Raw genomic sequence first — 27,825 nt, forward strand, 5'->3', positions numbered from 1 at the left:
GCTGCCAGTCTGCATCACAGTTTTTTGTATTATGTTTTTTCAAGTCTTATTAAGGTGAGTGAGGCTCCGTGTTCATTTGATTACAGAGCGGACATGAGCACTACCTGCACACTGTACTGCCTTGCATTTGCTCGCCAGTGACCACACATGAAGCCCCTGTGAAGAATCATAATGTGGCTGCACAGAAGTGTAACAAAGCCCGGAGTAGAGACAACAAAGAAAAGAAAACTTGGTGAAACAGAAAATGAAAAAGAGAAAAAGAAAAAGAAAAGACCAAAAGGTCAGGTCGCTGAAAATGGTCCAGCAAAGAAAATAATGTAGCTGCACTGACTGTAGGACGTACGGCTGTGACAAGGTGAAGAAACAAAATGTGGCTAGTGAGCAAAAAAGTTAATGTCAAGCCCTGGTTGTAAAGTGAATTAGGTGATATTTTAAAACATTTGATTGATTCTTTGTTGTTGAATTTAAACTGCAATAGAGGTCTTCTGTGATGGTGAAAGTGGTCTTTTAATCCCTCACCAGGAGAAATCACAGCACTTTGCTCATTTAACTTCAGATGTCTCTGAGGAAACATCACCCGATCACTGTGTGATTATTTCTCCTCATTTTTCAGGGCGGAACACAAGAAGCACCAGTGGCTCCATCTATACAAACTCCTGCTGTGCAGCCAAACACAACAAACAAGAAATACAATAAAAACCAGCAGAAAATAACTGAAGAGTCGACTCAGAATAATAAAGTTTCCAACATGCCAAATATGTCAGGATGAATTTTGGGGAATGTGAACAAAGACATGGACAGTATTTCTGTTAGAAATAGTGGAGCCAGAAACTCAAAGCATCTTCACTTGAAACTTTTCAGTCGTTACAAGAAACAAAGATTTCAATCAGAATGTTGGAAAAACTAAATACTGAATATATTTGTTATTTTCTGCTCGTACAAACTGAATAATTAATAAATGTATCTATGACTGATTTATTTAAAAACATGATGTGGAATAAAAGATGAAATCAGGTGTTTCAGAGGTTCACAGTGAATTATACAGTGTAGGATTTTTCTTCTTCTATGAAGGTTTTAAATGTGGAACTCAACATTGCTCTGCTACAGTCAATGGACTAAAGCAGTGAAGAAGAAAACAGACTTTAGCATTAAGATACTCAGTGTGGATCAGTATAATATCAGCCTTATGACTGCAGTTTAGTGTCAACACAACTTTCACATCATATTAATCTCAGCACAGAAGTAAAACATGGTTTCTGACCTCAGAGTCTCCAGTCTACAGTGTGGACTCTCCAGAAAACCACACAGCAGCTTCACTCCTGAATCCTGCAGCTTGTTGTCACTCAGCTGCAGCTCTCTCAGATGGGAGGGGTTGGACTTCAGAGCTGAGGCCAGAGAAGCACAGCTCATCTCTGACAGACTGCAGCCACTCAATCTGAATAAAGAATAAATGATGAGACTTTAGAAGACAATGTTCCTGCATGAAATCCTTTAATGTTTAATAATGTGTTCAGAGCTGAAGAAGGTGAAGAAGGTCAAAGGTTAGAAAATAGAAACTCCAAACACCTGAACACAACAGGATGCAGGTTCAAATGTGTGAAATACACAAAGTGAAAAAGAGCTCTCATTAATATTAATGACAACATGCTGCTACTTCAATAAAGACGCAGTGACTTCACCTCTTAAACTCTGCAAGTGTGACAAGTTCAAATATAACACACTCACAGTCTGATACAAGTTACAGTTTAGTGCTTCTTGGTCTGTTATGATGTTCAAATCTGTGATCAGGTTCAAAAGATCAAACATTTATGAGGACTGATTCAAATAGAAAAGATATTTAAAAACTGTTACACTATTAAAATGGTTGTAAACAGGGCTTGACATTAGACAGGTACCTTGACAGGTAGAATTGGGCAGTGGCGGGTGACTCACTCACTCTCACTAGCCACTCTGGCGGGTGGCATTCTATTTTTCTTCAGTAAGGAGACTGCTTTAAAGTTTTTAATACGGGACAATCCTGATCTGACGAGAGGGAGAGACAGCGCGGTGAGAGAGAGATGATCCAGAGTGTGATCTATGAACAGTTTATCACAGTTTATAATCATGTGATCCAGCAGTGAGCGGTTTACAATCATGCAGCGCAGTGATGACACCGATCTGTGTGTGGTTCTCTACCCCTGACTAAATAGGGTGCTCATTTAACTTCAGATGTCTCTGAGGAAACATCACCCGATCACTGTGTGATTATTTCTCCTCATTTTTCAGGGCGGAACACAAGAAGCACCAGAGGCTCCATCTATACAAACTCCAGGGGTCCGTTTCACAAAGCAGGTTTATTGAAAACTCTGAGTCTGTTAACCCTGAAATGAGGGAAACTCTGAGTTTTCCGTTTCACAAAGGGAGGTAACTCAAACCAGAGAAAGAGGGGTAACTCTAGCCTGTTTCACAGAGAGAGGTAACTTAAGCTCTCGGTCAGTTACCGTAGTAACAGACTCTTTGAACCTAACCTGGTCGGGAGCAGGTGTTCCTCAGGAAACTCAGAGTTTCGTTCCGTCTCCTCCCTCTAGAATACAAAAAACCCTCATTCGACTTCCTCATTCATTCAGCCCGTCTCACGCGTGTTTGAGCGGTTACAAATTAAAAAAAAAGAAACGTTGCGTCTCTGTGCTGCTCTGACCGCTTTGCAAAAGTCTTTTATAATTATGATAAAAAAAATCAAAAGACAAATCTGTGTCAAAGTCATAACTTTTAGATTTTCCACCACCACTGCCGAGAGCGCTCAAATAAGACACCTTAAGTTATTGGAATTTTTTTATTTATTTAAACTAACACATTCATTTAATAAACATGAATTATAATGTATGTGAAGTCAGCATCATGTTAGGGATAAAGCTGATGCACATTAACACAGCCACTGAATGATGTTTCATTAGTTTAATATTTAAAATATGACTGAAGTGAGGTTCAGCCATGAGCCTGTTCTGCCTGAGCCGCACCTTTGAGTGATGTTCTGGTATTTTATTTTTAACTGCTTCCATGTATGTTTTTTTCTCCCGCTGGATTGCTCCTAAATTAATATACATTTTAGCTTCCGGTCGTGATTAAGTATTAAATAAATAGACCAGTTCAAACTTGCAAATTTACTTGAGCAGCAGTTTCTTCCCACGCCGCTTCTCTCTCTTTTGCAGCTGCAGCCGTGTTACTTTATTTTTCTAAAAACATGCTCGTATTCGCTGAACGTCCGCATGAGGATTTCGAGCTCCACTGGTGTGACGTAGGAGGACCTCTTTTTGTGTACCGTTGCCACGGTGAATCGTGGTATCGGGGCTCCATTAAGGCTGGCTTTTTATAGTCAAAGTGCACGCACTTAACTCTGGCTGAACTTACTCAGAGTTGATTGAACTAACTCTGATCAGCTGTTGGAACCAAAAACTCAGAGTTTCCTATCTCAGAGTAGATCAACTCAGAGTTCAGGGATAGACTCAGAGTTTGTTGAACCTGCTTTGTGAAACGGACTCCTGCTGTGCAGCCAAACACAACAAACAAGAAATACAATAAAAACCAGCAGAAAATAACTGAAGAGTCGACTCAGAATAATAAAGTTTCCAACATGCCAAATATGTCAGGATGAATTTTGGGGAATGTGAACAAAGACATGGACAGTATTTCTGTTAGAAATAGTGGAGCCAGAAACTCAAAGCATCTTCACTTGAAACTTTTCAGTCGTTACAAGAAACAAAGATTTCAATCAGAATGTTGGAAAAACTAAATACTGAATATATTTGTTATTTTCTGCTCGTACAAACTGAATAATTAATAAATGTATCTATGACTGATTTATTTAAAAACATGATGTGGAATAAAAGATGAAATCAGGTGTTTCAGAGGTTCACAGTGAATTATACAGTGTAGGATTTTTCTTCTTCTATGAAGGTTTTAAATGTGGAACTCAACATTGCTCTGCTACAGTCAATGGACTAAAGCAGTGAAGAAGAAAACAGACTTTAGCATTAAGATACTCAGTGTGGATCAGTATAATATCAGCCTTATGACTGCAGTTTAGTGTCAACACAACTTTCACATCATATTAATCTCAGCACAGAAGTAAAACATGGTTTCTGACCTCAGAGTCTCCAGTCTACAGTGTGGACTCTCCAGAAAACCACACAGCAGCTTCACTCCTGAATCCTGCAGCTTGTTGTCACTCAGCTGCAGCTCTCTCAGATGGGAGGGGTTGGACTTCAGAGCTGAGGCCAGAGAAGCACAGCTCATCTCTGACAGACTGCAGCCCCTCAATCTGAATAAAGAATAAATGATGAGACTTTAGAAGACAATGTTCCTGCATGAAATCCTTTAATGTTTAATAATGTGTTCAGAGCTGAAGAAGGTGAAGAAGGTCAAAGGTTAGAAAATAGAAACTCCAAACACCTGAACACAACAGGATGCAGGTTCAAATGTGTGAAATACACAAAGTGAAAAAGAGCTCTCATTAATATTAATGACAACATGCTGCTACTTCAATAAAGACGCAGTGACTTCACCTCTTAAACTCTGCAAGTGTGACAAGTTCAAATATAACACACTCACAGTCTGATACAAGTTACAGTTTAGTGCTTCTTGGTCTGTTATGATGTTCAAATCTGTGATCAGGTTCAAAAGATCAAACATTTATGAGGACTGATTCAAATAGAAAAGATATTTAAAAACTGTTACACTATTAAAATGGTTGTAAACAGGGCTTGACATTAGACAGGTACCTTGACAGGTAGAATTGGGCAGTGGCGGGTGACTCACTCACTCTCACTAGCCACTCTGGCGGGTGGCATTCTATTTTTCTTCAGTAAGGAGACTGCTTTAAAGTTTTTAATACGGGACAATCCTGATCTGACGAGAGGGAGAGACAGCGCGGTGAGAGAGAGATGATCCAGAGTGTGATCTATGAACAGTTTATCACAGTTTATAATCATGTGATCCAGCAGTGAGCGGTTTACAATCATGCAGCGCAGTGATGACACCGATCTGTGCGTGGTTCTCTACCCCTGACTAAATAGGGTCGAGATCTGTCCCTGTATTTCCACGAACAATCATATTTATAAAGCATTTAACCACATCCACAGGCTGTGAATGAACTGAACCGGAGGTGATCCACACGTAGTTTATCATTTATCATGCGGCGCAGGGAGGAGACACACGTTAGGAGAGGAGCAGATATGACACAGATCTGTCTTTCTACCTGGCTCAATAACATCGTGATCTGTCCGTATTTCCGCGCACAGGTAGGCTACTATAAAATATAAACTCCCCACAAGCTGGCATATGTCCATATGCTGTGTACTTCATATATTTCACTGATAAACACAGAGAGGAGCGTCAGGCTTCGTGATCAAACTAAATTTCATGTCATCACTTCAGTCCATACTCACCCGCTCCCTCCCTCCCTCCCTCTGTGCACCTGCGCAGCAGCTCTCCCCTCTCTGTGCTGCCAGTCTGCATCACAGTTTTTTGTATTATGTTTTTTCAAGTCTTATTAAGGTGAGTGAGGCTCCGTGTTCATTTGATTACAGAGCGGACATGAGCACTACCTGCACACTGTACTGCCTTGCATTTGCTCGCCAGTGACCACACATGAAGCCCCTGTGAAGAATCATAATGTGGCTGCACAGAAGTGTAACAAAGCCCGGAGTAGAGACAACAAAGAAAAGAAAACTTGGTGAAACAGAAAATGAAAAAGAGAAAAAGAAAAAGAAAAGACCAAAAGGTCAGGTCGCTGAAAATGGTCCAGCAAAGAAAATAATGTAGCTGCACTGACTGTAGGACGTACGGCTGTGACAAGGTGAAGAAACAAAATGTGGCTAGTGAGCAAAAAAGTTAATGTCAAGCCCTGGTTGTAAAGTGAATTAGGTGATATTTTAAAACATTTGATTGATTCTTTGTTGTTGAATTTAAACTGCAATAGAGGTCTTCTGTGATGGTGAAAGTGGTCTTTTAATCCCTCACCAGGAGAAATCACAGCACTTTGCTCATTTAACTTCAGATGTCTCTGAGGAAACATCACCCGATCACTGTGTGATTATTTCTCCTCATTTTTCAGGGCGGAACACAAGAAGCACCAGTGGCTCCATCTATACAAACTCCTGCTGTGCAGCCAAACACAACAAACAAGAAATACAATAAAAACCAGCAGAAAATAACTGAAGAGTCGACTCAGAATAATAAAGTTTCCAACATGCCAAATATGTCAGGATGAATTTTGGGGAATGTGAACAAAGACATGGACAGTATTTCTGTTAGAAATAGTGGAGCCAGAAACTCAAAGCATCTTCACTTGAAACTTTTCAGTCGTTACAAGAAACAAAGATTTCAATCAGAATGTTGGAAAAACTAAATACTGAATATATTTGTTATTTTCTGCTCGTACAAACTGAATAATTAATAAATGTATCTATGACTGATTTATTTAAAAACATGATGTGGAATAAAAGATGAAATCAGGTGTTTCAGAGGTTCACAGTGAATTATACAGTGTAGGATTTTTCTTCTTCTATGAAGGTTTTAAATGTGGAACTCAACATTGCTCTGCTACAGTCAATGGACTAAAGCAGTGAAGAAGAAAACAGACTTTAGCATTAAGATACTCAGTGTGGATCAGTATAATATCAGCCTTATGTCTGCAGTTTAGTGTCAACACAACTTTCACATCATATTAATCTCAGCACAGAAGTAAAACATGGTTTCTGACCTCAGAGTCTCCAGTCTACAGTGTGGACTCTCCAGAAAACCACACAGCAGCTTCACTCCTGAATCCTGCAGCTTGTTGTCACTCAGCTGCAGCTCTCTCAGATGGGAGGGGTTGGACTTCAGAGCTGAGGCCAGAGAAGCACAGCTCATCTCTGACAGACTGCAGCCCCTCAATCTGAATAAAGAATAAATGATGAGACTTTAGAAGACAATGTTCCTGCATGAAATCCTTTAATGTTGAATAATGTGTTCAGAGCTGAAGAAGGTGAAGAAGGTCAAAGGTTAGAAAATAGAAACTCCAAACACCTGAACACAACAGGATGCAGGTTCAAATGTGTGAAATACACAAAGTGAAAAAGAGCTCTCATTAATATTAATGACAACATGCTGCTACTTCAATAAAGACGCAGTGACTTCACCTCTTAAACTCTGCAAGTGTGACAAGTTCAAATATAACACACTCACAGTCTGATACAAGTTAAAGTTTAGTGCTTCTTGGTCTGTTATGATGTTCAAATCTGTGATCAGGTTCAAAGATCAAACTGAGACCACTTCTAAAACATGTTTTTCTCTGGTTCTACTATTTAACGGTTTGTGTTTGAGTAAAATGAACTTTTGTTTGATTGTAAACAACATTTCTCCGACTGTCAAATCAAATATTCTCATTGAGGTCTTTTATTTGCAGAAAGTGACGACTGGGGGGTTGGACTTCAGAGCTGAGGCCAGAGAAGCACAGCTCCTCTCTGACAACCTGCAGCCCCTCAATCTGAATAAATGATGAAGATAAAATGACAGATTTCCCTTAAAATGAGTGGAGTGACTTTTCCATTGTGTTATGTGGATCATCAAGACGTCAGCCTTCTGCAGTCAGTCATACACCTTTTCATGTCCGCACAGGTTCATAACATGCTGCTGATGTCAGTCACGTGTGTCATTAGAGAACCATTAACACATCAGACATGTTGGACTAAACACTGTTCACTAATTCATTTATTCAATGGCCTTCTTCTTACTGTATTTGGGGCTTAGTAGGTCTATGTAATAAAAGGAGATGTCCACATTTGTTGAAGTCTTAAAATAACAGCCACATGCTGTCTGCACATGAAAGACTCATTAGTGGCAGTAATGATTCCTACTGTCCCCAGTGAGTGTGAAGTGGTCCCTTCCTAGCAAAACTACACAGCAGGATAAACTCCATAAGTTCATGTGAAACTAATATGAAGCTTCAGCAGTCTGAGTCAGCCAAATCAAGTCTGTGTCCACCAACGTTTCAAACTAAGAACCAAATTCACTCTTTGAGTCACTATTCCTCCACTGCAGCTCAACAAGCAGACAGCCAAACACTAAACACTTGATATGTGTCGCTCAGTCTGCTGAAGCCTCTATTAGTTTAAGCTCAACTGTAAAAGTCATTTTGTAAAGTGACAGACTGAATGTTTGTCCTCCATCTCGTAACACTGGAGTCAGGTTATGAGAGGATTTCTTCACAGACAGTATGGACAGAAGGAAAGATGACAGGCATTAAATAACTCTATAAATAGATGTGCATGTGGGAATGTGAGTGTTGTAATGAGACTGACTTGAATCAATATGAACCTCTGCATTAAGACAAACATGTTTCTGGTGCAGACTATTGATTTGTTTTAGCTGAAATCTAAAGTTGTTTCTTCAGATAAGTCCTCAATGCTGACATGAAAACAAAGCAACACTTTGATCTGTTAGAAAGAAGAACAGGAAATAATATAGAAGCTTAGATAACTCAAACTTAATGCTGTCACTCAGAATCATCTCTTCATGTGGCTTTAAGCAGGTGTAACACTTGTTCTTTTGAAGGATGCTGCACCTTTTGACCTGTTCAAATGACTTTGATGTGTCATTTAATCTTTATCCAGCTTCTAAAGTTTGACTGAACTTTGGTCAATAAAATCTGCATAAATGTACAGTCTGTTCATGTTGTAAATCACAAACACTATGACTGATATTCTTGTACTAATTACATCAGTCTTTTTTTAAACCTTCAAACAGACCTTGAATCCTGCTCTGTTGTGTTGTTGTGGCTGCTGTTAGGCTGCTGTTTATTACTCTTAGCTCTGCTTTGATGCACACCACAGCACAGCAGCTGTGTGGGCTGTCAGCTTCTGATACCATGAAGATCATCACAGTTCCTTCCTTCACCTTTACTGAGCTCTGCATTCATGTCTCTCTTTCCTGTATCGACCCTGTCTCTCTGTCTGTGACACAGAAGCTCAAACTCTCTGCAGCCTGTTTTCATCTGCTATCATCAGATCTACGACATCGTTCACATCCCTCACACACACTACAGCCTCGTCACTGCTGACATCATCTTCACGGTCTGATCGACACCAATGTGAGTCGTGTGGAAACTTTCAAACAATTAATTTCTCCTTTTTCTTTTCTTGACTTGTTGTTTGGAAAGACAGAACATTTTTAAATCACTCCTTCAGATCTGTGATCAGGTCCATCCTGAAGATTAATGACCCAAAACTTTAAAACCTCATAAGAAACACTACATGCTACAGTCAGTAAACTTACTGAAGAGTCTCCAGTCTACAGTTTGGACTCTCCACTCCAGCAGACAGCAGCTTCACTCCTGAATCCTGCAGATCGTTGTTGCTCAGGTCCAGCTCTGTCAGATGGGAGGGGTTGGACTTCAGAGCTGAGGCCACAACTTCACAGTGAGTCTCTGACAGTCCACAGCCAACAAGTCTGTTATGACACATTAATTACATGATATGTTATAATGAAAGAGACACTTTGTGTTTACTTCGTGAGTCTGATCACAGTTTGACACATCAGGTTAAATAAAAATCTAAGTTTGCTGTTCACCTCAGGGTTCAGCTCATCTTATCTTTCTGTGTTTGACATGAAACAATAATTCTCCTCACTCCCTCTCGTACCTGCACACTTTGAATCTTTGATTTGCTTTAATATGCAGATAAAGGAGGAGAAAACGTCTGTCTCCAAAAAGTTAACATGAGGTCGTCTTGATTAAAAGACATTTTTACAACTTAGTTAAAAAGACGATCTGTCTTTGCTGGCTACCTGCTGCTTTCAGGTTCACGTGCATGAGTGGGAAAAATCAGTGACTGCTGTCAAGTGGGACCGAAACCAAAGGGAACTATTGACAGTATTAGACGTGGACATATTTAAATAATATAATAATCAAACATTTTGATGTGTATGACAGCTGAGCGCATGAAGTTCTGTCGTCTACATTCTGTTGTGAGCATCTGAAGAACTTATTCAGCAAACAAACACAGTTAACAAACCGGTAAGGTTTAATTATCGTTACCATGATGTCACCAGAAAGATGTTCTCAGTGTATCAGTATTAAGAGAAATAACACTGGTGTGTATACGATCTCTTTAAAAGTCTGGATTTGACCAGAATGTTCTGAGATATTCATCAGACCTTAAATATTGGTGGAAGCTGTGCATTTCCTGCTCCTACTCTTCTCTACAGCAACAAGAGAGAGAAACACCTGTCAGCTTCTTTCTGTGAGCAACAGAATATCAGGAAACACTTCAAACACAGCCATGTAACACAACCTCCCTCTGTAAACTGTGGAACTCATGAGCAGCTAAATGCACCACTGCTCAGTTCAACACACTCAGGGGTGTTACTGTGACAGTCTGTGTCGTATGAGCAGCAGTTTACAGAAGCTAATGTTAGCTAATGTTAGCAAACTGTACATAGATATTGTTGTGTAACTGACATCACTGAACCAGTTTGCAGGTTTGATGACGATTCTCTGCTTGTGCTACCAAATCACTGTGTTACAGCTCTCAACATGATCCCATAGTTTCACCTGTGGCCACAGCGGCTGCAGCAAACATTAGATACTACATCTGAATCATACTAATAACACTTATCCTTTATCTATAGCACTTTGTAGAAACACGTTTACAAAGTGCTTTGACAACAGAAACACTGGATATATACAGAGCATCACAAAGTAAAATAAAGTGCTTTGTAGAAATAGAAAATATAAAGCAGAGTGTGTTGCGTCCCCGACCATCCTCTGTCCTGACCAGAAACATGGCAGAAATAATCACATGAAAGCAATTCTCTCTGTCTTCAGAAATCTGCTTTAGAAAATGAAACAGATCTTTTTTTAAACTTTGAAGAATAGTGGTCATAGTTATTGGTTATATAGCACACCTTGCAGAATCTACTCATGTAGTAATCATTTTACTGATAGCTGGAAAATACTGTTATATATATATGTCGTTAAATGCTGCTGTGATAAAACATCAGCAGAAAAAAGGTCAAAGGTGACACATATTAGAAATAACTAGAAAAGCTTTTCCTTCATGAACTTGACAGCAGGAAACAAAACTGACTGAAACAACAGTTTTGCATTTCAAACATTTGAAACAGCTCAAGAGAATCTGTGACAGAATAAACTGACAGATCATTTGTGCAATAAAAGAGTGGAACAGTATTTAAGAGTAATGATAATTCTATAGTGATGATGTTTGAAGAACTGAACTACTTATTAACCTGATTTGTAATTTTAATCACATCTGGACTCACCGAGCCTTTCTGCAGTTCCTCACAGCTGGAATCAGTCTCAGTCGTCCCTGATCTGATGTTTTGTACTTCTGCAGGTCCAACTCATCCAGAACCTCCTCTGACATCTGCAGCATGTAGGCCAGAGCAGAGCAGTGGATCTCAGAGAGTTTTTTCTCTGATCTGTTCTCTGACTTCAGGAACTCTTGGATCTCCTGGTGTACTGAGTGGTCGTTCATCTCCATCAGACAGTGGAAGATGTTGATGCTTCTGTCAGGAGAGATATCTTTACTGTTCATCTCCTTCAGGTTGTTGATGACTCTCTGGATGATTTCTGGACTGTTGTCTGTCCGGCCCAGCAGGCCTCCTAAGAGTCCCTGGTTGGACTTCAGAGAGAGGCCATGCAGGAAGCGAACAAACAGGTCCATGAGACCACTTTTGTTTGCTTCCTTCATGGCCTCTCTCTGGTTGGACTTCAGAGAGAGGCCATGCAGGAAGCGAACAAACAGGTCCAGGTGACCATTCTTACTTTGAAGGGATCTCTCCATGACTCTCCTCAAAAAGTCATCAAGGGAGGGGTTCGTCCTATCATTCTCTTCTAGGAAAGCCTCCAGTACTTGTGTGTTCTTGTTTGTGTAACAGTGGAACATGTAGACTGCAGCCAGGAACTCTTGAACGCTCAGATGAACAAAGCAGTAGACTGTTTTCTTGAAGATCACACACTCTCTTTTAAAGATCTCAGTACAAACTCCTGAGTACACCGAGGCCTCTGTGACATCCAGATCACACTGCTCCAGGTCTTCTTGGTAGAACATGATGTTTCCTGTCTCCAGATGTTCAAACGCCAGCCTCCCCAGCTTCAGAAGAACTTCCCTGTCAGCCTCCATCAGTTCCTGAGGACTCACCTGATGTCCCTCATCATACTTCTGCTTCTTCCTCTTTGTCTGAACCAGCAGGAAGTGTGAGTACATGTCAGTCAGGGTCTTGGGCAGCTCTCCCCTCTGGTCTGTGGTCATCATGTGCTCCAGAACTGTAGCAGTGATCCAGCAGAAGACTGGGATTAGACACATGATGTGGAGGCTCCTGGATGTCTTCATGTGTGAGATGATTCTGCTGGACAGCTCTTCATCACTGAACCTCCTCCTGAAGTACTCCTCCTTCTGGGCGTCAGTGAAGCCTCGGACTTCTGTTAGCCTGTCAATGTATGTAGGAGGGATCTGATTGGCTGCTGCAGGTCGGGAAGTTATCCAGACGAGAGCCGAGGGAAGCAGATTCCCCTTGATGAGATTCATAAACAGGACAGTGACTGATGACTTCTGTGAGACGTCAGACACAACCTGAGTGTTGGTGAAATCTAATGAAAGCCTGCTTTCATCCAGGCCGTCAAAGATGAACAACAGTTTACAGACAGCGAGCGTCTCTGCTGTGAGCTTCTGTAATGTTGGATGGAAATCATGAAGCAGCTTGAGAAGACTGTACTGCTCGTCTTTGATCAAGTTCAGCTCCCTGAAGGAAAGCAGAATCAGCAGACTGACATCTTGGTTCTCCGAGCCCTCTGCCCAGTCCAGAGTGAACTTCTGCACTGAGAAGGTTTTTCCAACACCAGCGACGCCGTTCGTCAGGACCACTCTGATGGGTGTCTGTTGGTCAGCTAAGGCTTTAAAGATTTCGTGGCACTTGATTGGAGTGTCACGGAGGGTCTCCATCTTGGAAGCTGTCTCAAGCTGCCTGACCTCATGTTGGGTGTTGACCTCTTCACTCTGTCCCTCAGTGATGTAGAGCTCAGTGTAGATTCTGTTGAGGAGGGTTCCACTTCCTGTTTCATCAGTTCCTTCAGTCACACGTTCACATCTCGTCCTCAGACTGATCTTATGTTGATCTAAAACCTCCTGCTGACCTTTTACTAAAAAGAGAAAATAGTGTGAAACGAAACCAAGAACATTTGACAGTCTGGTGATTATCTTATTGCCAAAAAGAAGATCAATATAAGAAAATATAAAGTGTTAAAGTGTGACAGTGCCACATTAAAAAAGTAAGTGTCAAATCAATTGTAAAAGGGAGTGCATGAGAAGGTTTTAAATCAAAGAGATAGCCTAAGTTTTTGAATGCCTGTTTTGCCTTTAATGCTGGTAAACTTAAATATTCCACAGTAAAGTAAAAGGATGTGTGCATGTGGCAGTTATGGCTGGTAATTATGACTATGCTGAAGTTGTATTAGCAGGATGTGGCGTAGACGCTGGGGGAGGATCAGTGTGCGCACTGATTGAATTATGTAGCGCCAGGCGAAAGCACTGCAGCTACCCTTTTAATAATCCATAGACTGTTCAAGTGTGAAAGTAAAATATGAGGATAACAAGAACTTTGAATGAGCTGTGGCGAAACTGAAAGAAGCTAAAAGGATTATTGCGACTCTCCGTGCGGGCATCTCCCGCGGCTGGACACGCAGGAGGGGAAACAACAACAAAGACAGGATCTATCATGTGGATTATTCTCCCTCCTGAACCTGGGTGAGACCGATGCCTTTTTGTATTTGTTTACTGGTATACCAGTTGTGATCGATCGCCTTTTTGTTGAGGCAAACGGACGGCGGATTTATTGTTTGTTTTCTGGGTGTAAAAGCACTAAAAAGAAATCAGGTGAACTTTCGTTTATTCATATTTCGTTAGCTTTGGACTCTTAGTTGGTTTTGAATGCACAATGGAATGACTTAAAGGGTTGGTTTTGTTGTATTTAAATTTTCATTTGTCGGACTGAGCTGAGTGAACTTAAGTTACTTGTGTGACGCACACTGGTTGATCCCTTAAATAGCCTGTCAGTACAAAGTGGCTCTAAAAAGGGGTGAAACTTATCTTAAGAGGAAATTAACTGTTTCTCAGTTGGAACTTTCTGTTTATAAGTGTTACAGGTTTCTTTTCTTCTAAAAGAACCCCTTGAGCGTTTTAACCCCGACAAAATAAAAAGGTTGAGTGTTACAAAAGGTTATAAAGTCCAAATCAGCCTCTGACTGTGTGTCAGGGTACGTGTTTGATTGACAGCAGAGAGAACAGATTGATCCTCAGTGATGTGCCCCCCCCCCCCTCATCTATCTTCAAAGGAGAACAGGGGACACGTGACACAGAGCAGATCTGTCTGCTGGAGCAGAACACATCAGTTCACATGTGATGGTATTTATAAAGCTCTTAATGTTGGTGCTGAATGACACAACAAATGTCTCTGTATGAAAACAACAAGCCGTGTTTCAGACGTGATGACATCAGCAGACTGATGGACGGTCTTACTTTGTAAAGTGCTGGTCTGACTGGCTGTCTGCAGTCCAGGTGTTGTTCTGGATCTTTCTCCACACTGGGGACAGGAGGAGTCTCCTGATGAACCACACTGGTCCCAGTATGAGGGGAGGCACTGTCTGCAGAACCAGTGTCCACAGCTGGTAGAGACTGGATCCTTCAGGACGTCCTGACACACAGCACAGCAGGACGGCTGCTCCTCCACAGGAACATGACTCCTCTTCTTCTCTCTGTGAAGACATTTCTTTATGACTGAAATGATTTGTTGAGTTTGGTAGAAAAATGTCACCATGTGATCAACACTGTGTAGAAGCTGTGATAGCTCACAGAGAGCACTGAAAGTGTTGGTCTGTCACAGACTCTGCTAGAGCCTCCTGCTCCTCTTAGACCCCACCCTCCTGCTGCTTCTCCTGCACACACCCCTCTGCTCATTATCCAGTCAGCACCTGCCAGCTTTTTCCATGCCACTGACTCTTCCCCTCATTTCAGCCAATCACTTGCCAGCCTGCTCCTCCTGCCACACACCTGTGGCCTGTTAGCTCATTCACCCCTCAGTATTTAAACAAGCCATCTTGCCTTTGTCATTTGCCGGATCGTAGTTTGAGCTTCTTCCTGCTTCGCATCCTGCCGTTCTGTATGTATTGCCTTTTGGATTTTGACCTGTGCTTGCTACATGTTTTTGAACTTTTGCCTGTCGCCTCTGTACCTCTGCCTGATTCTGTGGATTTGTGGTTTTGACCTCTGGAAAGGACTGTACATTGCTCAAACTAAGTAAAATAACTGTTGCTGCCTTACTCCTGCCTCTGCCCTGTGATTCTGCGTATGGGTTCTCTCTGATCTGTGACACTGTCCTTTCATTAACTGCTTTCCTATCTGACAGTCTTATTAAACATTCAGGGATCTGCCTGTAGTCTGTTAGTAATACAAACACTTCCTGCAGCTGCTTCACAGTAAAAGCCTCCATTAAAGACAGCTGATTTTGTCCTTCACCGTTTTACTCTCACTGTGGGCGGCTCAGCGTGAGTAGGTCATGTTTGAACTGAGGTCAGAAGTGGCCTAAATTAAACTGAAGTAGAGCAGCAGGCTCATTATTATTTTATGATTATTATGCCTCTGTTACGTTCCGTCCTCCGATGCCTCTGAGCCGGCGTCAGAGGACGGAATGTAACGAAACGGCGGACGCAACGCTGGAACGCTATTTAAAAAGACTCTGGGGCGGCGGCGTTGTGTGGTCCAATGTAGAATGACAAGGTGGCATGAGGACGGAGCTTCGTTACGGCGCTGAGGAGGAACCGCAGTGTAAAAAAGGCTTCAGACACACAGCATGTAACAGAGGTGTCACAGGTTCAAGTCCAGACAGGTGCCTTTGTTTTCAGGCCCTTTATGTCTTCAGTCACTTTCCACTGTTCAGGGACGGACTGGGACATAAAAGCAGCTCTGGAGTTTGACACAAACATCACGTGAACACAACGTGGTCCCTGACAGGGTTCTCACATAGCCTCATTTTATCTAACAGTGCTATACAAGCCAGTGTATCGATGTAGAACCATCACTAATGTAATACTACCACAAACACAATGATGTCAGTGTGCTGCAGTGTTTATATATCTGTGTCTCTCTCTAGTTGAACAACAATACTCACTGAGTGTCAGAGCCTGCTGTGCTCCTCATCCTGAATAAACACATTTAAACACATCAAGTCTTTTCTTTACGTTTTATAACCACATTGTGACTGCAGCAAGTTTCTGAATCTTCCTCCTGTTCCTGCTTTATTTACGTATATCCCAGCATGCAATGAAAGTAACTCTTCATAATGCAGAAAACTAAATAATAATCACTCAATTATTCAAGTCAATAGTTTAACAACATACGTTTCACCTGTTTGCTGTTTTTCACATTTAATGATCCAAATATAAAAAGATTGTAATAACTGGCAGTGACAGCGTTTAAAAGGGAACATAAGGTCTGAGCATTTAACTGTAATGAAGCTGTTTGATGGGACTTGAGATACTACTGTCACATGTATTGTCTCTGTTGTACTTGATTTCAAAGTACTACAACCAAATACTTCTAGTGTTATAAAATGTTTAGATATTATCGGTCGACTAGGAGTTAGAGTACGGCCCTCACATCTTTCCTCCAGAGGACAACTGACAGCAGCCGTTTAATGTCCTGATAACACCTGAATCCACTGGAGAATTACCAAGTGCAACTTTGAGCTTCATTTTTTCACCATGTTTTACACAAGTAGTGAGTTAAAGAGAAGATGAATCTATAGTCCACAAATGTCCCCTGGGTAATAAAGCTACACACAGCTGTAAACAACTTTAAACAACATGTAACCAACAAGGTCCGGGTAGGTCCGGGTATCATCGGATAATCTGTTCTGTGATCAGAAGTACGGAGCAGTTTTCTCGTTTTGTCACTCAGAATCAAAAATTGAAAAAACGACAAAAACAATTTAAACTAAACGGTCCAATCAGGTTTATTGTCCATTTATTATTTTGGATTTTATCACAGTGAATAAAGATATAAATGTGGCCGTCACGTGACACGGAAGTAACAGTTGTCAAAATAAAAGCCCCTAAACAGCGCTAGCTGGTAGGCAGGTAGGTAGGTGGGTAGGTAATTGTTTGATTATGTGGCACAAGAGCTGCCCCAAGAGGCCTCCAACACGCAGAAAGGAAAACAATATTTGCAAAGCAAGCCAGTGACATCTCTCACACCCCACTGCATATTTAGATCCTCTGGTAAATTGTAAAGAGAAATATGTTCTGTAGATTTATAATGTGCATTTGTCCACTGAAACAAGGAAGATGACACTTTAAGTGTTATTTTCTCATTTCTATATGGTTGTGTGGTAACAAAGTATATTTGATTGCTGGAAATGATCATGTCTATAAATTTAGATCTAGTTATTTTTGGGCATAGACAAACCACAATCATTCTTTGGCAGCTGAAAATTACATGTTACTGTTTGTTGCCTATTTTTATACACATTTGGAATATATACCTGTTCGTAAAATGAGTCACTCAGGCCAAATGAAATGATAGAGCAATGTACCTTTAAGTTCAATTGTAATATGTTGTATAATTGTTATCATTATTTTGCTGTTGTCATGATTATCCTAAACCATGTCACTGTTTGTAACCTTCAGGGTGGAGGATGGGGACCTCTGCTGGTGACTTTGAAGATGCTCTATTTGGCTGGAAGATGTTAACTAAACAACATAAAATTATTTCACTTAATTAAAAAAAATCACAAAAAATCTTCAGTTGTGAAAAGAAAATTGAAAAAAATAAGTTAATAACCAAAACAAAATCTGTGATGATTTGAAATTTGGCTCAAATTTGTCTGAAAGAAATTAGATATTTTTTTTAATGACCTCATCTTCATATAAATGTTAATTTGGGGTTAAGATTTATTATTTATTGGGTTCAACAAAATATGAAACAAAATGTTTTGCAGACTTGCAAAAAAAATAATCTGGTGATATGATATAAAAAAAATCAAATGATATAAGAATGTAGATTTAAGTTAAATTGCAATTTCAAAACTATTATCTATCTATCTATCTATCTATCTATCTATCTCTCTCTCTCTCTCTCTCTCTCTTTCTATCTATCTATCTATCTTCTAGCCAGCTGTACTGTTTAGGGGCTTTTATTTTGACATTTTAAGTGTTACTTCCGTGTCACATGACGTCCCCAATTTATTCCTTTATTCATTATGATAAAAATTAAAATGATAAATTGACAATAAAACAGATTTGACCGTTTTGTTTAAATTGTTTTTGCCATTTTTTCGATTTTTGTTTCTGAGTGACAAAACGAGAAAACTGCTCTGTTCTTCTGTTTTTTCGTTTTTTGTCTAAAACAGATGATGTGTCTGAAACCGCATACGAACATACTGCCTACTACATACTCAAACAGTATGTACTGCATACTGCCTACTAACCTGACTATTAGGATGCTGGTGGCATCATACTCAGAGCCGTCTTCTCCGTATCACGTTACTTAATCGTTTGCGTATGTCCGGTCTGATCTCTGGTCCATCTCCGCCATAGTAGAAGCTGAATAGCCGGAATGTTCTTAACGGAAACCTGGCTCCGTGAAGGTGAATTTGCTCCTTTTTCGGAGCTCCTTCCCCCTGGATGTAGTTTCTTCAGCTCTCCTCGCGTCACCGGCAAAGGTGGAGGACTGGCATCCATATTCAAGTCTACCTTTCACTGCCAGCAGTCTCCAGCTGTCAGCTGCTCCAGCTTCGAGCTCTAACTCTTTGAGGTAAACTTCCCTGCGACTGTTCTCTGTGCGGTGGTCTATCGGCCACCCAAATTTAACAAAGCCTTTATACAGGACTTTGCAGACTTTGTATCGGGTGTCACTCTTAAATATGATCACTTTTCAATTGTTGGCGACTTCAACGTGCATGTCTGCTGTGAGACCAGACCGCTGGTCAGAGACTTTCTCAATCTCATCGACTCTTTTAATCTCACGCAATCTGTTTCGGAGCCGATGCATGACAAAGGCCACATTTTGGATCTTGTGCTGTCATATGGATTGAATTTGCAGATATCCGAAATCTGTCACACACCCCTATCCGACCATCTACCTGTTTTATTTTCCCTCTCACTGCCTGCATCTTTAACTACGAACTCCGCCCCCGTTCGCTGTCTCCGTGTTTTTAATTCTTCAACTCCTTCGCAGTTTTCCGCTGCTTTTAAAGACTCTTTCTTGTATTCTGTGGATGATTTTGGCGACCTCAGTGTGGATGTCTGTTTGACTATGTTTGATTCCCTCTGCACTGAGATTTTGGACCTTGACTGTAAGGCGTGTAAAGCCTCAGACTGAGCCCTGGCTGAATGAGTCCACTCGCGCGCTCAGACGCGCATGCAGACAGGCGGAAAGAAAGTGGAAAAAGGACAAACTCCATATTTCTTGGGATCTCCTACGTGACTGTTTCCTTACGTATCAGCAGGCTGTAAAAGCTGCTAAAACTGAATATCTCTGCCAATGCTCACAAACCGCAGGTTCTATTTAATGTGTTTGATTCTCTTGTGAATGCTTGTGATGCTGCCTGTATTGCCTTCTCCTTCTCTGTGTGAGGATTTTCTGCAGTTCTTCATCAATAAGATTTCTGCTCTTAGGTCCCTGCTCCCTCAGTCTGCTCAGGACCCCTCAGTTCCTTCAGCAAGCTCAGCTGTTTTTCAGCAGTTTGAGCCTGTTTCTCCACATACACTCATTGAAATAGTGGAACACTTGTGTCCTGCGAACTGTCCATCCGACAGCATTCCATCCCGCTTGTTTAAGGAGGTTTTTAGCTCAGTTCAGTCTTTTATTTTGTTTCTTATAAATCGGTGTCTCAGCGCTGGATGTGTTCCATCCTCTTTCAAACATGCCACAGTGCAGCCTCTCTTGAAAAAATTTGGATCCCGTGGTTTTATCTAACTTTAGGCCAAAGTTTCAGAGAAAGCTGTTTTTAACCAACTCCAAGAATTTTTACAAAGGGCCAATGTTTGTGAATTGTTTCAGTCTGGTTTTAAGTCTCTTCACAGCACTGAAACTGCTCTTTTAAAAGTTTTTAATGATCTCTTGTTGAACCTTGATTCTGGTCACTGTGCCTTTTTAATTCTTCTTGACCTGACAGCGGCGTTTGACACAGTGGATCATACAATCCTTCTCTCACACCTTGAACACTGTGTAGGCATCAAAGGCACTGCTTTGGGCTGGTTCAAATCGTACCTCTCTGAAAGAACACTCTCTGTGCACATGGGCCAGTTTTCCTCCACAGTGGCCCCTCTGACATGCGGGGTCCCCCAGGGGTCAGTTCTGGGCCCCCTACTGTTCTCCCTTTATATGCTACCCCTGGGGTTGATTTTTAGAAAGCATGTTGTTCCTTTTCACTGCTTTGCTGATGATGTGCAGGTGTATTTACCATTAAAGGTCCCTACCAAAGACTCTCTTCAGGCCGTGCTTAACTGCATGAGTGATGTTAGAACATGGATGGATCTTACTTTTTACCTGTGAACGTTAACCTCAGACCAACACAGAGAAGCTGCTCTGCTGTTAAATATGCTGGTGTGCGGGATCCTTGCTGTTTTTTCAGTAAGTTAAATGTGTGTTTTAGTTAGCGGAAGTGGCTACGGCTGCTTCACCCGCTGATCTCTACTGCGCAGTCCCTGGCTCCGTATGACGTCACCATCACAAGATGGCAGCACCTATTGCAGGGGCTATTTCAACATCACTTTCGTACGATGGGAGCAGATGGAGACGCGTTGTCCATCTATATATACAGTCATTGGTCGAAAACGATAAAACGAGTCGTTTTCAGCAGTTTCGTTTTGGGTTCTCTGATCACAGAACGGATTATTTGATGATACCCGGACCTCAATGCAAAGACATTATCAAAGTAAGAGTTTAAATCATAAATCCATGAAAGCATTGTTCTGAAAACTAAATCCAAAGAGCAAACCGTCAACACCGAGAATCAACGTGAGCAAAGCTGTTTGTATCAGAGTGGTAGTCTGCCACCTGCTGGTTTATATATGCACATGCAGCTGTGATGTCACCAGGCTTGGGGAGCAACAGAATACAAGTAACGGCGTTACGTAATTAGGATACAAAAACAGGCAACTGTATTCTCTTACAGTCACAGTTAAAAAAAGGTGGTAATTACATTACAGATACATTTATTAAAAATGGGGATTACTAGCAGGATTACAATTTTAAAATACATTTGAAGATGAAGACGATTTAATACCAAAGATGCTCTATAACAGTGGTTCTCAACTGGCCTAGCCTCAGGACCCATCACCACCTTTAATGATTAATCACGACCCAAATTTCTGACGTGTTTTAACCACTAAAATCTATTTCATGAAAAATGACCTGAGACAGAACAAAACATCACAGAATGTCAACATCACAAAACACACCAGTGTAATAGTCACCCAAAATGACCAGCAGGTGACATTGTGAGGAAAATATTCTCTCCACCATTTATTCATGTAACGGCCGTTTTTCCGACAGAAATAAAAAAAAGTGCATAATAAATGCAACTACTGTGGGGCTCATCAAGTTTCAAGAACGTAAATGTAGCTGGGATTATCCACTCAGTGGATTAATGGAGTGTGAACTAACTACACTACTACTGCACGCATGGGACCCACTTTTGGGTCCTGACCCACCAGTTGAGAACCATGGCTCTATAACATCTGGCGTCTCATTTCTAACCCGTCCGTCTGACCGTCTGATAATAACATGCACCTGCGCGCACACGTTATGACACTTCACTGCGCTTCACGATGCTTCACGATGCTTCACGACACACACATCTCACAACCATAGACTGTATAAATAATGGACGTAGTCTCAGTGACGTCACCCATTGGTTTCTGAAGAAGCATTTTGAAGCCCGAATTGCGCCGCTGCTGGGGGTCGCCATATTGGAAACGCCAGAGCCGGCTAATCCAGAGGCAGGCAAAGAGGCGGAGCGCGACAGAGCTAAAGGCTATGGCTGAGCTCTATAGGCGGGCCACAATAATCAGCTAGCTACGGCTATGAAGCTAGGCTATATGCTCCTCAGCGTAGCTAGCGGTTATTAGGCCATAGACTGTATAAATCATGAATGAGCTAGTTTGGCTTTGCCAGGAGGAGATTCTGTTGGTGACTGAATGCAGGTGTTTAGTTATCAGACTAAAGAAGTAGCGGACTCGCTGCTCGCTCGCCTGATGAGAGAGCGGCGAGCCGACACGTAACTTAAAGTAACTGGTCTTCTCATCACTGCAGTCCGCTGTAATCTCTCCGGGGAAAAGCCAACAACTCCTGACTCCTATTTACTGGCCGACGATTAAATAAATGTTTGATAAACACTGTACAGGCTAACAAGCAGCTAAAGCGAGCACAGTATACCTGCTACTTAGTGCGAAAAATATTTCAATACAATAACACTAACATTTAACTCACCGTAAAGCTGGAGCTCAGACTTCTTGCACAGCCATAAAGTTCCATAAATCCCACAGAGAGATTATTTGTCCAAACTTTGAATGGAAAAAATCCCCAAAAGTCTCCAACAACACAAACGGGTGAAGTTAAGCTCAGTGTCTGTGTCTGTGTTGATGTCTAGCTGACAGCCTGCAGGATCCGCCTGTCAATCAAGTGATCCGACCCCTATAATTTAAGGCTTAATATAATTAAAACGGGTGTGTTATAAAAAAACATGCACCACCCGTACAGTTATCTTGAACAATAAAATCAGCTATTTATAACAAACCTGTTCTTTTTAACCAGGCTGTAAAATGTTTATTTCTGCTGTAAAAATGGGCATTTTCCCACCTGCTGTAATGTTATTTCTTGTTTTCTGGAGCCTCAAGTGGCAACTCGAGGAACTGCAGTTTTTTGCACTTCCGCATTGGCTTCATTTTTCAACACCGGAGGTTGCCGCTTGCTCACAACACCGCTCCTCAAAGTTGCCTGAAGCAACATCACAGTCCAGTGCAAGTTCTGCCTTCCGGCTGTGAAAATGCTGTCATTATTCAAGGACTCGACATCTAATTTAAAGAAACATTTACAGGTAAGACCAACCGCTAACGTCAGCTGCACGGATCAGTTCAGTTAAACATGTTCAAAGCTAACCTGTCGTCGTCTTCTTCTGCTACTGAAAAATAGTTTGTGACTGTGGTGAGGCCGCGGCCGGAATGGTGTGCGTAAAAACACAAGCCCCGGACTGGAATAACTTTATGGCAGTTTACTTGAAGTTTGACTGTTAAGTAGTGTGAATAGCAGACTTAACAAAGTACATTTGAATGTGCATAATTACCGCTCTTCATTTAAACGGGCATTAACACATGACATAAGTACTGACATCTCTTTTCTCTCGTCTTAATTTGCAGATTTAATATTGAAGTCATTCTAAAGTAACTAAAAGTAATCAGTTACGTTACTTTAACATTGTGATACTTGGATTACGTTACTGATCACATTTTTAACAGGTAATGAGTAACTGTATCAGAACACAACCCTCCCAACCCTGGATGTCACTGTATGGTTGGCCAACATATAACCTCTGCCTACACACGCTGTAACCTGCTGTGAGGTGTTATTACCTGAGGTTTCCAAGTAAAGACGTGTGTTCACCTCTCTCATCTGATTACTGAAGCCAACACAGACACTACAATGTTATTATATGAACTGATTCAAGATGGCAGCTGGTAGATCAGAACGGTGATATGAAAAATATTTAAACATTTGAAGCAGATTTTGAAACGTAATGAATCCTATATTTTCTGAAGTGTAAATTCTGAAATGGAGGTTTCAAGTGTTTCCTGCAGAAGAAACATCAGAAGTTTGTGGATATAAAACTCAGACTATATCCACCTTAGTGTGAAACTGTTCCTGCAGTAATCATTCTGCATCAGGAATATAAATCTATTAGCAAAACATTTAGTATTCATCCTCAATGCATCGTCGTCTGTCAGGTCAGTTTACAGTAAAAACAGTCTCTTACTTTGTGTCTGAGGGTCCAGGTTCATTACTGAACTCTGGAGGATGCTCTTTGGACCGGTCACTCTTCAGAGACAGACAGCTGGATACTGCAGACTCTGCTCTCCATCTGTTGGGCTGAACTCTGCAACACACAACATGTTTTTATTCTTATCATGTGAATCCTTGATAAATCCTCAGACTACAAACATTTAAGAAGATCTAAAAGCTCAAACTGCTGCTGCTGTTGATCATAGAGTTGTTTTTAACTCTTAAACTTTTTATCGGCTTTTAACAAAAACAGGTTGAAATGTTTGAAATAACAGTGGAAATATTTACTATAAAAACAAAATCACAAGGAAGTGTTAGATGAAACTAAAATGAATCATACTTGAGTTAGAATCAGTCTCTTACTTTGTGTCTGAGGGTCCAGGTTCATTACTGAAGGCTGGAGGACGATCTTTGGACCGGTCACTCTTCAGAGACAGACAGCTGGATACTGCAGACTCTGCTCTGTCCTCCTCTTCATCCACACAAACACTCATCTTCTGATAGAACATTCAAGAAAAACAAGTCTGTCAAGGAGTCACACACACACATGAACACACACACACACACACACACGCACGCACGTACTCACACGCACACACATGCACACACACGCACACGCACATGCACACACGCACACACGCACGCACACGCGCACACACACACACACACACACACACACACACACACACACACACACGCACACAGTATACAGTGAAATTAAAGCAGTCAGCGCTCCACCTGCTCAGTGTTCTTTATATCTCTGCCTGTTTTCTTGAGTTACTGAAGGTTTCATGTAAATTATTCAGCCAATCAGACTTTGTGTCCACAGATGAAACAAACTGTCGAGTTTATTCGAACTTTTCTTTCCTCTACAGTCCACAGGTAGAAAAGTGACTCAGAGACTTTAACAGTCAAATGATACAAATGTTTGTTAACACTCACCCTGCCTCAGCCTTCAGCTTTGTCTCCTTCTGCTCCGTCGACTCAAAATGGAGTCTGAGGTGCCTGACACTTTCACTTTCAGGTTCCCTCCCTGTTCTCATGGATCACCTGGTCAGGTGTCTCCTCCCCTCTCCATTTACAGGAAATGAGCTGAGTGTAACTAAAAAGAGCACAGTGAGCGGGAGCAGGTTGTCTAAGGAGTCACATTGTGCCACCACAACAACCTGCTGCTCAACACATCCAAAACCCAACAGGAACAACAGTCACATCACTTTTTTCACACACCTCAGCGTCACCTTTATATGGAGCTAAATTTACATCATCAAAACTCCTGAAGAGACTTTTCTGTGCAGAAAGGTGAAGAAGGACTGATCCTACATGTTTGTACAACGTTAAAGTATCCTGATCTTGTTGACAACAGTCTGGTATGGCAGCTTGCACAGTAGACTCTGTGTTCCTCACCTCATTGTGTTTTCAGGGGGACATTTCTGAGGATGTATGTGATGTATAAAGAGAGAGAGAGAGAGAGAGAGAGAGAGAGAGAGAGAGAGAGAGAGACTGCATGCACACAGACAGAAACTGGTCCTTTAAGCATGAGGCTTATTATTCAGCTGTATAATTCTCAGGTTAGTGAAGTGCTTTTTTGCAATCTTTCTTTATATTAAATAGTGTTTATTTAATCACAGATTTCCATGACAATTATTTGTGCTGTAACTGAAACTGACACTTGACCCGTCTGTGCTTGCTTCTGAAGCTGCAGCTTCTGTTGACAAAGAGCTACATTGTGTTTGCTTCTCCTCAAACATTTTAAGGGGCAGACATTCACATAACAAGAATCTACATCCTCATTGCAAAGACAACACAGATAATAAAGCCACAGATGAAAGGAACCTGCCAACAAAAGCTTTTCAACACAAAGCATATGAAGCAGCTGGAGTACTGATGACACTGTGCTGACATCATGTAGCAGTGTCTGCTCTACTCCAAATAAAAGTGACCTATTTCCCAAGCCGCATCATCACCACTAGCCTATACTGATCCTAACCACACTGACACAGGCTGATTAAGGAGGTAAATGTGGCACCTGGCAAAATCTCCCACTCAAATGTTAATGTCATGTTGGAATAAGTAAATTGTTTCTGTTTCAGTTATCAGCCGTGTGTTGTCTCCCCTCTGTCCAAACCTTGAGGTGACAAATTCATCAGAGTGTCAGACACGGTGTTACATGTGTGTTTGTGTTATTTTATAAAGGAGACGAAACACTGAACAGAAGTGAATCAAAGGAAGTTCTGAAAATAAATGAAACATATTTTAAATTTGCTGAAAGAAAAGCTGCAGACTGAAAAAGGTTGAAAATGAATCAGAAACATTCAAACCTCCATGAAGACAGAGTTTAATGCAGAGCTGCTGTTTCACTGTTTTAGTCTCAGCCTGGTTTAACTGATCAACCTGGAATATTCCGATATTCTGTGCTGTCAGTGGTTAATGGCACCTTTCAGCCACTGGGTGGCAGCGTTGTCACAGGATCACCAAAGAGGAGAGCCTCGTTTGTAAAGCTTGGAGGGAAAATGCTTCAATGATAATCTGAAAACAGCGTCCATTAGCAGAATGTGATTAAACAGGATTTTATTCACTCTCTGAGGAAAACAAAAATAACTGATAGAAGTGAATTAAGAATAAAAAACATTATAATCTGTGCCCATATAAGGCTGGATTAACCTGACTGATACTCTGGGTTTTGTCACACACTGTCAGTCCATATTGGTTGGTTCACATTTGAGACCTTAATTAGCACAAACCTGTTGAAACTGTAGTGATCAGGATACTCTGAATATTTGTTCTGTTTTCAAAGCTTTATTTTAACAGGAAGTCCCTAAAGACTGAAGTCCGCTCTCTGAGGGAGACCTGGCAGAGACAGCAGCTACAGTTTAAACTCAAACACAGCAGACAGAGAACACAGACACCAAGAGCTCTCGTGAAAAGACTCAATCCTTTTCAAACATGCTTTTCTCACTTACATGGACTTTTAACAGGGCCTAAAGTTTGTCACCTGATACTTTACATGTTCTGCAGATTATTCCAAATCCAAGAAGAAAAGTGGGAAAAGAAGTTATTTTTCCCTGGTCAGTGCAAACCCTTGGAACCTGGTGAGGACGCCCCCTGGTGGAACAAAGACTGCTGGACGTCTGGATCTGAAGGTTACATGAGTACGAGAGCTGCTTGGTCTTTGGACGTGATAATCTACAAATAAAGCTGACTATGAAGATTTTAACAAATCAAAGCCTCAGGGGAAGTCAGACAACACATTGTGGTTTCTTGTGTAACAGGGTTCATCTGATGAAGTGAAAAAGAATATACAGGCCGAGACTTCTTCTGACGTGCCATTAATAAAACGTTTGAACCATTATTAAACTTTTATTTCAGTCTAGCTCATAAAGCAGCACTGTGTTGTTTTTGTACAGGGCATTAACAATATTAGTTAATACCTGTATAGCTGCTGTAAACCTGCCCGTAAACCTTTTTCTTCTTTCAGTTGACAGCTGACTTTAGCTTCCAGATTATGAATAAGAAAAGAGAGCCTGAAAAAGTCATTTTTGGTAATCAATGAAAAAACAAAAAATAACTAAATATAAATAAATTTTTATATTTTAATTTTATATTTTTTTTATATTTTTAAATATTTCGCAAGAGAAGCAATACGGCTGCAGCTGCAAGAGAGAGAGAAGCGGCGTGGGAAGAAATCGCTGCTCGAGTGAACGCCTAAGTTTGAATTGGTGTATTAATTAAATATATAATC

At 41.1% G+C, this 27,825-nt stretch overlaps 2 protein-coding genes across 2 annotated transcripts in view; both read right to left on the reverse strand.

Annotated features, from left to right (window-relative positions):
• Positions 1 to 1,269: 1,269 nt before the first annotated feature.
• The window catches only part of LOC138610914 (NACHT, LRR and PYD domains-containing protein 12-like), a gene marked incomplete at its 3' end in the record, with an annotated part of 150,988 nt that continues 124,432 nt past the window's right edge, over positions 1,270 to 27,825 (reverse strand). Inside the window, exons 19-21 of the mRNA XM_069683790.1 lie at positions 6,740 to 6,913; positions 4,124 to 4,297; positions 1,270 to 1,435 (exon numbers count right to left, since the gene is read on the reverse strand). Of these exons, the coding sequence (XP_069539891.1) occupies positions 1,270 to 1,435; positions 4,124 to 4,297; positions 6,740 to 6,913 (514 nt within the window). The remainder of the gene's footprint in view (positions 1,436 to 4,123; positions 4,298 to 6,739; positions 6,914 to 27,825) is intronic.
• LOC138610916 (NLR family CARD domain-containing protein 3-like) lies at positions 9,151 to 25,087 on the reverse strand. The gene is made up of 6 exons (XM_069683794.1): positions 25,029 to 25,087; positions 24,450 to 24,583; positions 24,061 to 24,180; positions 14,550 to 14,785; positions 11,296 to 13,174; positions 9,151 to 9,465 (listed from the first exon to the last, which is right to left on the reverse strand). Exons 2-6 carry the CDS (start codon positions 24,578 to 24,580, stop codon positions 9,288 to 9,290), a joined length of 2,544 nt encoding a protein of 847 aa, XP_069539895.1. The 5' UTR covers positions 24,581 to 24,583; positions 25,029 to 25,087; the 3' UTR covers positions 9,151 to 9,287.

This window comes from Semicossyphus pulcher, unplaced genomic scaffold (assembly GCF_022749685.1).
Source record: "Semicossyphus pulcher isolate SPU_LCO1_2020_fin unplaced genomic scaffold, fSemPul1.0.p SCAF_6, whole genome shotgun sequence".
Classification (NCBI taxonomy): Eukaryota; Metazoa; Chordata; class Actinopteri; order Labriformes; family Labridae; genus Semicossyphus; species Semicossyphus pulcher.